Below are 12,274 nucleotides of genomic sequence, written 5' to 3'. Positions count from 1 at the left end.
GAACAAACGATATATCTCCTCTCCCCTGACAGGACAGGAATTTGTGTGTTTTCACAAACAAATCCCCATGCTGGCTATCCTGCACGCAATCACGCGTGGCCAGCGACAACACGCATTGGGTCCCTGGGCACCCGTGCACGCCTCTGGTGGTTAAGGGAACCCCGTATACATAGGGGGTTTCGTGCAGGGGTGCCATTCTGCCCCCGTAAAAAGACGTGAGCTGAATCGGGAAACGGTTAAAGTTTTTCTTTTTTTTTTAAATAACAAACATGTTATACTTACCTCCTCTGTGCAGTTGCCTCCTCTTCTCGGGTCCCTCTTCAGTGCTCCTGGCCCCTCCTATAGAGTGCCCCCCCCAGTCAGGAGCTTCCTATGGGGGCACTGTAGCCGAGTCACAGCTCCGTAAGTCCATTCAGACACAGAGCCCTGACCCTGGCCCAGCCCCCTCTCTCCTCTGATTGGCTGAATGACTGACAGCCATGGGAGCCAATGGCGCCGCTGCTGTGCCTCAGCCAATCAGGAGGAGTGTCCCAAACAGTTTAGACATTCGTGAACATCACTGGAGAGTGATGGAGCTTAGGTAAGTAATTAGGGGGGTGCTGGGGAGAGGGGGGCTGCTACGCACAAAAGGTTTTATCTTAATGCATAAAATGCATTAAGATGAAAAAACCTTCTCCTTTTACAACTCCTTTAAAGTGGTTATAAAGCCTAAACGCATTCCTTGCATTAAGGTAAAAAATGATTAGCCATCAGAATCCCCCCCTCAACCCCCTTTTACTTAAAGTGGATGTAAACCCAATGTCATCCTTTCTAAACTACTGCCATAGGGGTTATCTATAAGGATATACATGCCTCCTGCATGTATCTTTACCTGTCACATGTCTCCCCTCTGTCTGTTATTAGACCCGAAAAACTGCATATTCTGTGGGTGGGTCTGTTGTCTGGAGCTCGGTGGGTGGAGTCGTGATTTCAGTAGACTCCCCGCCCACCTCTACACTCCCCTTGTCCATATGCATTTCTCCTGTGTATTTCTAACACTGAACTTCTGCTGAACTTCTGCTATGATCTCTAGCATCCAGTGAAAAGACAGGAAAGTAACCACATGACTTCAGCATGCCAAATCATGCTGAGGTGTGGAACAGCCAATCCTGGCAGAGCAGCAGAAGAAAGGCGTGGGAGGAAATTAAAAAATAATGCCTGTGTCTTAGGCTAGTGCACGAGATGTAAATCACCTGTCACTCACAGCAAGGGGGAGGATTTGACAAAGTTTTTCTCAGTTTGTCAAGATTTTTCTCACTGAACAATAAAAAAGGATTGCTCAGAGATGGATTAACTCTGTGTGGCAAGACTGGGCTCAAATGATAGAAAATCTTATAATCTACAGTATGATATAAAAAAAAAAATTTTCGGGTTTACATCCACTTTAACTGAGCCCTCATTCGATCCATGGCTGTGCACATCAGCAGCTCTTCTCTAACCCTCATTCTGGGTCTCACTGGCTTTGCAGGGGCACAGGGAGCCATTGGGCACTGGACAAAGAGAGAGGAGGAGCCAGGAGCACCAGTGAGAGACCCGAGAAGAGGAGGTTCGCAGCCGCTCTGTGCAATTCCATTGCAGAGAGCAGGTATAGACATGTTTTTGTTTTTTTTTTCTAAATACATTTTACCTTTACAAATTGCTTTAAACACTAAACCCTCAACTTTTATAACAAACATCTGTATAGATTATATTAACAGGGGAATAAACTTCCCTACACAGCTTAGAAACAATTAGGGCCTTTTCACACAGGCGTGCTGTCTGGATCCATCTGTTAGTTTTTCAGACAGATCCAGAATGAACCACAATGCAAAAATTGATGTAAATTGAGCTGAACTAAAAAAAAAAAAAAAAAAAAAAAAAAGATGATGTGCAAACCGATATAAACGGATGTAACTTTATTATGAATCGGTTTTCTTTTTGCACAAAATGTGACTGAACTGATGACACCTGTGTGAAAGGACCCTAACATTTTGTGTTTCTCAAGGTTCCTGTGCACTGCCACTACAAATCTCCAGGTGAGGAAGCTTGCCCTCAAATTCACAAGTTACAAACCTCTTTCCCATCAGTTTTTGTTCTTAGAAAAATTCTACAACTGCAGGGGTACGCTATCAGGGGTATACTGCCTGCACCAATATGCACAGGCAGCTTGGACTTTACACAAAGGCACAGCCTCCGTTTCTCCTCCAAGGGGAGTGACTGTCAGACACTAATGAGGCAGAGACTGGGAAACCAGTCAATCACTTCCCTTTGAGGAGCAGAAGAGGCACGCCTTTTGTGCGTCAGCCTCTTAGGCTTCCTGTGCAGGCAGTGCCAATATGTCACCTTGTAGTCAGATCCTGGGATAATTCATAAAAAAGTGGCTCCATATGACCCTATAAGGGTAAGGAGCCACTTTGAAACAGGGAAGTGCTATTATCGCAAAGAGCAGAAGAACGGGGTTAAAATTACCACTTCAATTTATCACGCAGCAACAACAATTATAAGGAGGTTTCTCTGTTAAGGTGGTATTAAATTTTAAGGAAAAAAAAATAAATGGGCCCCCGGGTGGTTTAAGCCATAATGTACAGTACATCATGGCTGGCTTGCCTTAAACCGAAGCCCACAAGCGGTGCACAGTTATGGCTGACAGTACTTCCATCTTCAACCAGTCTTCCTTCCGGGTTCGCAGGCTCCAGCAATTTGAATGGCCAGGCCGCAATGATGTCACAGCCGCAGCACAGCGCTCTGAATTGACGGCATACTCAGGGTGCTGTCAATTCAGAGAGCAATGTGCATGACCCAGCGATGTCACTGGCCGATTCCACTGTGAATATCTTCTAAACACCAAAAGTTTAGGAGATATTCACTGTACCTACAGGTAAGCCTCATTATAGGCTTGCCAGTAGAAACAAGTTGAAAAGCAGATTTTAATACAGCTGTAATTACGCTAGATACAGCACATAACAGTAGCAGCTCTATTCCCAAATGCTGGGCCATACTGAATACACAAAGGACCAACACCTTCTGGGTAGTGTCTGCGCTTTACTGTTTCCTCCCACACCCCATCTATCCCGTCACTATGATGCTTTGCATGTTGGCAGAACAGGAGAGAAGCAGAAAGAGCTCACCTTTATACCAAAGTTTTGCCCATTCATAACATCCCTACATTCTGCCATATAAAAGAGTGCAGTTAGAGTTAACTGCAGGTATGTGAAGGCACTTCCTGATGTCTGTATGTTACAACTATTTTTATTTCTTTATTTTTAGGTGACAGAGCCAAGTGTTAAGGCTCATTCACAGATGCTCAGCCCTGTAGATCGTGATGTGCTGGTTTGTTTACTTTTTTTTTTTGTTTTGTCCAGGCAGCCAACATAAGTAAATGGGAGCACACTGGCTGTATGGACTCACCTGCACAGTCGAGTTTGACAGGGGCACAGCTTGTGCATCCAGGTTTGTGCCCCTGACAAAAACTTGACTGTACAGGGGAGTCCATACAGCTGATGCACTCCCATTCACCTACATAGCCTGCCTGCATGCAGCTCAGGGGTAGTAGAGAAGAGTAAAGAAATTGCTCTTCGCACTATACGAGGCTGAGCATCAGTGTGAATGAACCCCAAGGCAGGCCATATATAATTCTTATCTTTTCGTTCAACGAGAGGGTTGAACAGAAAAAATAAACAGATTCCACCATCCACACATGCGAGGTGTAAAATCACTCCTGCTGAGCTACTGTATTCTGACAGCGGGGAACCCCCCCCCCAGCAAAATACAATGATCAGTGTTTGCCAGCAGCACTTATTCAGGAAAAACATAACAGGCTGGTTGTACACCAGTTGATCAATAGATCAACTGGTGTACGACTAGCCAATACATGGATCAAAATTTGGCCAGTGCCTGAACTGGCCGAATTTTGATTTATGTATGGCTGACTTAACTCTTGGCTCTGACAATCACCTGAGAGAGAGTGGGAGAGGCAGTAAGTGTACCTTCACCCTGGGTTCACACTAATGCGATGCGGGAACCAGCGCGATTAAGTTAATGGACACCCCCAGTTTAGTACACAGATCGCAGTGCGAACTCGCACAGGAATTGGATCACATAGGTGAGAACACCCATGCGATCCGATTCAAGTGCGGGGAAAAACAAATCCCTGCACTATTATCTGTGCGAATCCAATGCGAGTTCAGCCATACAACTGTAGGTCAGAGATCGCATGTGATCGGCACCTGCAGTGCGGGTGCGAATCACATGCGATCTCAGACCACGCTGGTGTGAACCCAGGCTAAATGTTGCTGACCAAACAATGAAATTTTGGTTATTTGCGAACAAGCATTTTTCAGACATGGATAATAATGCTTTGCAACATGTAACAAAGCCATCACCACTGTCAGGTTAAGAAACTCTGGGTACAGGAGATTTTCACTAATCGGAGAGTATTTATGATACAATTCTGTGCTTGCTAAGCAATTTTGTTACATTTTTGTTGTTTTGTTTTTTGTTATGTCATGTTTAACTGATCATTACATGTTTGTATGATCAAATTTTATGTGCAATAATAAATGCTTTTATTTCTCTCAACTTGTGTTGTTTTTAAAGTCTCAAGCAAGGGATTTTCTTTTTTTCCTAAAGTGTAAAAGATACAAAAAAAATTCTTGATATTTTTGTCCATTACTGCTCAATCTTTCGAGAATCATCCTTTATACCACACACCACTCTACAACCGCAACAAAATAAAAATGTACCTTAACCGCTTGCCGCCCGCCGTCATACGACAGCCAGGCGGCGCGGCTCTCCTTCTGGGTGGGCGTCATATGATGTCCGTCCATTTAAACAAGGAGTGTGCGCGCATCCCTGTTCCTTCGATGCTGAAGTCATGGCCGATCACAGGTGGTACAGCCCCACTTTGCACGGCGAATGCTCGCGATAGCGCTGCGCGTACACCTTGGCGGCGTGTTTCCGCGAACACTGCTCATCATCAATGCTGGTAAACAGCCACTGGCCGGCGGCTGTTTACCACGTGATCGGCTGTGATCCTTTCACAGCCGATCACTAAATGTCAACAAACCATGGTAACGAGATGTTACCGTGTTCTCCTCCTCACACACCGATCATATGTGAGGAGATTGGCGTAACATCTCGTTACCGCTTACAGTGTACACCAATCACACTGATTGCCCCCCCCCCTCCAATAAAGAGGACCTGTCACAGGCCATCAGAGTAACCGAGTGCCTGTCACAGGCCATCAGAGTAACCGAGTGCCTGTCACAGGCCATCAGAGTAACCGAGTGCCTGTCACAGGCCATCAGAGTAACCGAGTGCCTGTCACCAGGCCATCAGAGTAACCGAGTGCCTGTCACCAGGCCATCAGAGTAACCGAGTGCCTGTCACCAGGCCATCAGAGTAACCGAGTGCCTGTCACCAGGCCATCAGAGTAACCGAGTGCCTGTCACCAGGCCATCAGAGTAACCGAGTGCCTGTCACCAGGCCATCAGAGTAACCGAGGACCTGTCACCAGGCCATCAGAGTAACCGAGGACCTGTCACCAGGCCATCAGAGTAACCGAGGACCTGTCACCAGGCCATCAGAGTAACCGAGGACCTGTCACCAGGCCATCAGAGTAACCGAGGACCTGTCACCAGGCCATCAGAATAACCGAGGACCTGTCACCAGGCCATCAGAGTAACCGAGGACCTGTCACCAGCCCATCAGAGTAACCGAGGACCTGTCACCAGCCTATGAGTACCCGAGTACCTGTCTCCAGCACATCAGAGTACCTATTTGCAGCCCATGCCTCATAGAATATAGGTTGGGGTGCTTGCTTTCCAAAATGAGGTCATTTTGTGGGTAATTCCACTGGGCTGGTGCTCAAGGACCTTCAAAAGTGTAATAGGTAGGAATGAAATGAGATGTGTAATTTATGCTTCTAGAATGCCTGAAGGTGCTATTTCAAAGTTGGGCCTCTGTATGTGGCCAAGTTGTGTATCGCCATACTCGAGAAGAGTAGCAGAATGTATTTTGGAGTGTAAATTTTGCTATATACATGCTATGTATTAGAAATATCCTTTAAATTGACAACTTTGTGTAAATAAAAAAAAAAAAACACGTGTTTTCATTTTTTTTTTCCCCACATTTTCCAAAAACTTCTGGAAAAAATGAACCGTTCAAAAGACTCATTATGCCTCAGATTATACGTTGGGGTGTTTGCTTTCCAAAATGGGGTCAATTTGTGGGCAATTCCATTGTCCCGGTTCTCCAGGGCCTTCAAAAGTGTAATAGGTGGTTGAGAAATGATCACCTGAAGATGCTACTTCAATGTTGGGCCATTGTATGTGGCCAGGCTGTGTAAAAGTCTCACACATGTGGTATTGCCATACTAGGGAAGAGTAGCAGAATGTATTTTGGGGTGTAATTTGTTACATATGCTGTGTGTGAGAAATAACCTGATATGACAATTTTGTGTAAAAAAAAAAAAAAAATATCTTAAATTTTGCAAAGAATTGTGGTAAAAAATGACAACTTAAAAAACTCACCATGCTACTTACTTAATGCCTTGGAATGTCTACTTTCTAAAAGGGGGTCATTTGGGGGGTATTTGTACTTTCCTGACTTGTTAGGCCCCTTTCACACTGGGGCGGGGTCAGCAATAAAACGCCGCTATTTTTAGTGCCGCTTTACCGTCGTTTTAGCTAGCGGGCGAGAAAGGGTTAAAACCATCACAAAGCGCTGCTGCAGCAGCGTTATGTCGGTGGTATAGCCGCGCTGCCCCATTGATTTCAAAGGGCAGGAGCAGTGAAGGAATGGTGTATACACCGCTCCAAAGATGCTGCTAGCAGGACTTTTTTTATCGTCCTGCCAGCGCACCGCTCCAGTGTGAAAGCCCTTGGGGCTTTCACATTGGAGACACAGCAGCGGCTCTTTCAGGGCACTTTGCAGGCACTATTTTTAGCGCTGAAGCACCTGCAAAGCGCCCCAGTGTGAAAGGGGTCTTAGTGTCTCAAGAAATGAGATTCACCTGATGTACTGAAGGCCTGATCATATGTGATCAATTTTCAGTGAATGGCACCATAGTTTGTAGACTATAACTTTCACAAACACCAAATAATATACACTAATTTGGGTTATTTTTACCAAAGACATGTAGCAGTATAAATTTTGGACATAATTTATGAAGAAAAATTACTAATTAGAAAAATTTTATGACAGAAACAAAGAAAAAGGCATTTTTTTCACAAAATTTACGGTCTTTTTTTATTAATAGTACACAAAAAAAAAAAACAATAGTAATTTAATACCACCAAAAGAAAGCTCTATTTGTGTGAAAAAAGGACGCAAGTTTCATATGGGTACAGTGTTGCATGACTGAGTAATTGTCATTCAAAGTGTGAGAGCAATGAAAGCTGAAAATTGGACTGGGCAGGAAAGGGGTGCAAGTGCCCTGTATTGAGGTGAATAACCATGTATGGCTGCCCTTACACTTAAGTAGCCATTCTGTGTTACATATATGGTGTGAAACAGAAATAACCAAGACCATATTTACCTTGTTGCTGAAAAAGAGTAATAGTTGTCCACAAAAACTTCTGTACAAAATACTGATCTACACTAAAAACTTCAAAAAGGGATAGAACAGCCTTTGCTTTATATCCAAGGCCACTAACAGCGTACTCTACCACTAACAACGTACGCTAATCAATATGCATTGTAAAAAGAGTTTCCAAATGCAGATGCACAACATACAGAGCATGCATGACAGCGTTACATAATTCTACATACACAAGTCAGCCTCCATATCAAAGACTGTTCAATGCATGCAACTACTGTATCCTACAAAATATCTCTGCTACTTTGGCCTATAGTAATAAGAAAGTGCCAGTAATATTAAATATGAAAAGCAACATCAAGTAATATTCCTTTGCAAGGGATGATTTCTCTCTAGTGCTGATCTGCAGAAGTGTGCCAGCTCCACCACCCAAACTCCCACAAAAGAAGGAGATAGAAATGATATAAGCACTACAAATAAATGTATCATCCATCACTTCCTGATAGGCACCAACAACATAAGAATACAAGAATGACAAATATGTTTTGAACATTTTCACATATTTTCAGGCAAACACTGCAGAAATCTTCCTTTAAAAAAAAAAAAAAAAAAAGATTTCTTTCCAACTTACCTCAAATAATACTGTTTCAGAGCAAAGGCAGCATTTGCACAGCCCCTTGGAAAGTGGAAGTCTTCTACTATTTCTGCCCACTGGTTCTTCTCGGAGACCTGTGTACAGATGAGATGTAGAGGAGGATAATGGAGGTGAGAGCGTCAGGTTGTGTACAGTGTGTGATGTGTGGACACTCCCCTCTCCCCCTCCCAGCACACACTGGTAGGGAGGGAAGCCCTGTAGCAGGGCCGGGGAGAAGGAGGGAGGCCTCATACATACATAAATACACGCCCCCGGAAAATTTGAACCATCCATAATAACCGCAATATATAGTATTTGTGCGATCCGTCCCGGTACAGCATACACGCTGTGCTCCCCGGGCGGAGTGGTGTAGAGGGGATGTAAGGCCTCCTGTTCCCCCCGCCCCCCCCTCTCTCAGGCGCCGTGCTCGGAGGACGATTATCGATGTTGAGCCTTGCCCGCTAATTTTGACTTTGTAGGGGAAGTGGTGAGCGCAGGCGAGTCTACCCGCTGTACAGAGCACGGGGCATAGCGCGGCCTCACACTGCTACTACCACCCCCCGGATCAGGCCTACCAATGTCATACCGGAACCCCCCCCCCCCCCAAACATGGAACCGGGGATCTATTCTCACAGCGGGAGCCACGACTCCGGGCACCCCAATACTGGGGGGACACATGCATGAAGGACATTCCACACATACGGTGCTCACCTTGGCGAAGCCTCCCAGAGTGATCACTCGGGTGTAGAGGGTGTGCAGGTCCAACTCCCTGCCCCCCACCGCCGGGATCTTCCTGAACCGGGACCTGCGGAGACAGCAATCACAATACACTCACCTCGAGATCAAACACAGCCCCGCCCCCCCATAATCAGCACATTTACCCCCCCCCCCCACCATAATCCTCCATAGCACATATACCCCCCCCCCATAATCCTCCATAGCATATATATATCCCCCCCCCATAATCCTCCATAGCACATATATATCCCCCCCCCATAATCCTCCATAGCACATATATATCCCCCCCATAATCCTCCATAGCACATATATATATCCCCCCCCATAATCCTCCATAGCACATATATATCCCCCCCATAATCCTCCATAGCACATATATATCCCCCCCAAACCATAATCCTCCATAGCACATGTATATCCCCCCCAAACCATAATCCTCCATAGCACATGTATATCCCCCCCCACCATAATCCTCCATAGCACATATATATCCCCCCTCCATAATCCTCCATAGCACATATATACCTCCCCCCCCCATAATCCTCCATAGCACATATATACCCCCCCCATAATCCTCCATAGCACATATATATCCCCCCCTCCATAATCCTCCATAGCACATATATACCTCCCCCCCATAATCCTCCATAGCACATATATATCCCCCCCTCCATAATCCTCCATAGCACATATATACCCCCCCCCATAATCCTCCATAGCACATATATACCCCCCCCATAATCCTCCATAGCACATATATATCCCCCCCATCATCCTCCATAGCACATATATATCCCCCCCATAATCATCCTCCATAGCACATATATATCCCCCCCCCATAATCATCCTCCATAGCACATTTATATCCCCCCATAATCATCCTCCATAGAACATATCCCCTCCCCATAATCCTCCATAGAACATATATCCTTCCCCCCCATAGAACATATATCCCCCCCCATAATTCTCCATAGAACATATATTCCCCCCCCAATAATCCTCCATAGAACATATATCCTCCCCCCCCATAGAACATATACCCCCCCATAATTCTCCATAGAACATATATCCCCCCCCCATAATCCTCCATAGAACATATACCCCCCCCAATAATCCTCCATAGAACATATATCCCCCCCCCCCCCCAATAATCCTCCATAGAACATATATCCCCCCCAATAATCCTCCATAGAACATATATCCCCCCCCCCAATAATCCTCCATAGAACATATATCCCCCCCCCAATAATCCTCCATAGAACATATATCCCCCCCCCCAATAATCCTCCATAGAACATATATCCCCCCCCCAATAATCCTCCATAGAACATATATCCCCCCCAATAATCCTCCATAGAACATATATCCCCCCCAATAATCCTCCATAGAACATATATCCCCCCCCAATAATCCTCCATAGAACATATATCCCCCCCCAATAATCCTCCATAGAACATATATCCCCCCCCCCATAATCCTCCATAGAACATATATCCCCCCCCCATAATCCTCCATAGAACATGTATCCCCCCCCAATAATCCTCCATAGAACATGTATCCCCCCCCCAATAATCCTCCATAGAACATATATCCCCCCCCAATAATCCTCCATAGAACATATATCCCCCCCCCCCAATAATCCTCCATAGAACATATATCCCCCCCCCCAATAATCCTCCATAGAACATATATCCCCCCCAATAATCCTCCATAGAACATATATCCCCCCCAATAATCCTCCATAGAACATATATCCCCCCCAATAATCCTCCATAGAACATATCCCCCCCCCCCCCCAATAATCCTCCATAGAACATGTATCCCCCTCCATAGAACACATACCTCCCCCTACTGGTGTGCACAGGGACCTTGTATGGGGCCTTGTATATACCAGCTGAATATGCATCACCCCGGACACACACTATGGGGGTGTCTGAGCTCATCTGATCTGTTTGTTTCAGGCAATGTGTCTGTCTTCTTTATATTCCCCCCCTCTCCCCCAGGCTCAGCTAAGGGGATTACACTACGTTACCCCTCCCTCTACACAGACATTAGGGTTAGCTCACCTTTACCAAAAACCTGCTTATTCAGGAAAGGGGCATCTGAAGATAAAATAATAAACTACAGCTTTGACCAAAGTAGAATCATGACCTTGCTATTGCTGTAGGCCATGTATGTACCCCATGAAGCCTGACTGGAAAACTCCTGGGAGGTTGCTAGAAGTCTCCTAGTTGTTGCTGTTCACCATCACAGGAGAGAGCTCTCAAATAATGAGCTCAGCATCAGGAGAGATGTGAAAGGGTTTGAATCAACAAAAGGGCTTGCCTCTGTGATGGTAAGACCCCTTTCATACTGAGGTGCTTTGCAGGCACTAGTGTTAAAAATAGCGCCTGCAAAGCGCCCTGAAACAGCGGCTGCATTCACTCCCAAGGGCTTTCGCACTGGAGCGGTGCGCTGGCAGGGCGTCAGAAAGTCCTGCCAGCAGCTTCTTTAGAGCGCATTAGGAGCAGTGAACTCATCACACCTAAAGCGCCGCTGCCCATTGAATACAATGGGGCAGTGCTGCTATACCGCGACAAAGCGTCGCTGCAGCGTTTTGCAGGTGGATTTAACCCCTTTTCCTCCGCCAGCGGGGGTTTAAACCGCCCCGCTAGCGGCCGAATAGCGCCGCTTTACCGCTGACGCCCGGGGCGGCTCAGTGTGAAAGGGGTCTGAAGGTAAGACAGTAACAGCTAGGCCTCTCTTAGCAACACCCTGGGAGTTTTCCAGTCAGGCTTTATGAGGTATGTAAATGGCCTAAACCCATAGCAAGGGCATTATTCAACTTTTGTCAAAGCTGCACAGTTTGTTTTCATCTACAGTCACCCCTTATCTGCACAGGCAGGTTTCTGGTAAAGATGAACTACCCCCTTACTAGGTCAATTCCTAGAAATCAGACCCATAAACCAACAGTAGGTCCACAGATGGGAATCCACCAAGCTGCACACCTAGAATATGCAAATTCCACACCTTATGTACATGCCAAGTCTTTAGAAAAACTCTCAAAGCTTGTCAGCAAATCAAACATAAGTAACCTGTCCATTCCTGCACAGCATCTACCATACCTTACCATTGCTATCTGCCACCGCAATCTGCATTGTAGCTTCAGCAAAGAACCCATGAAATAGACAGCCACTGCCACAGTGCTACAGCCATAGTGCCAATCAGGCAACAAGCAGCAGGAGGCCTGCGCTCCATACCCACACGTACTAGGTTCAGCAATGAGGTTGCAGTTCAGATCATGGTGGCAAACAGGATTGCTACTGGTAAACAATGGAAGGCGCCCGCTATGCAGTGGTTATTATAGA

At 45.8% G+C, this 12,274-nt stretch overlaps 1 protein-coding gene across 1 annotated transcript in view; it reads right to left on the bottom strand.

The window, feature by feature from the left end:
* The window catches only part of ARID2 (AT-rich interaction domain 2), a 140,309-nt gene that overhangs the window by 121,268 nt on the left and 6,767 nt on the right, over window positions 1-12,274 (bottom strand). The window contains exons 2-3 of the mRNA XM_073619956.1: window positions 8,901-8,994; window positions 8,187-8,284 (exon numbers count right to left, since the gene is read on the bottom strand). Coding sequence (XP_073476057.1) covers window positions 8,187-8,284; window positions 8,901-8,994 — 192 coding nt within the window. The remainder of the gene's footprint in view (window positions 1-8,186; window positions 8,285-8,900; window positions 8,995-12,274) is intronic.

The sequence above is a fragment of the Aquarana catesbeiana genome, linkage group LG03 (genome assembly GCF_042186555.1).
Source record: "Aquarana catesbeiana isolate 2022-GZ linkage group LG03, ASM4218655v1, whole genome shotgun sequence".
NCBI lineage: Eukaryota > Metazoa > Chordata > Amphibia > Anura > Ranidae > Aquarana > Aquarana catesbeiana.
The sequence above is the reverse complement of the archived record's forward strand: the minus strand, read 5'-3'. Positions and strand labels throughout refer to the sequence as shown.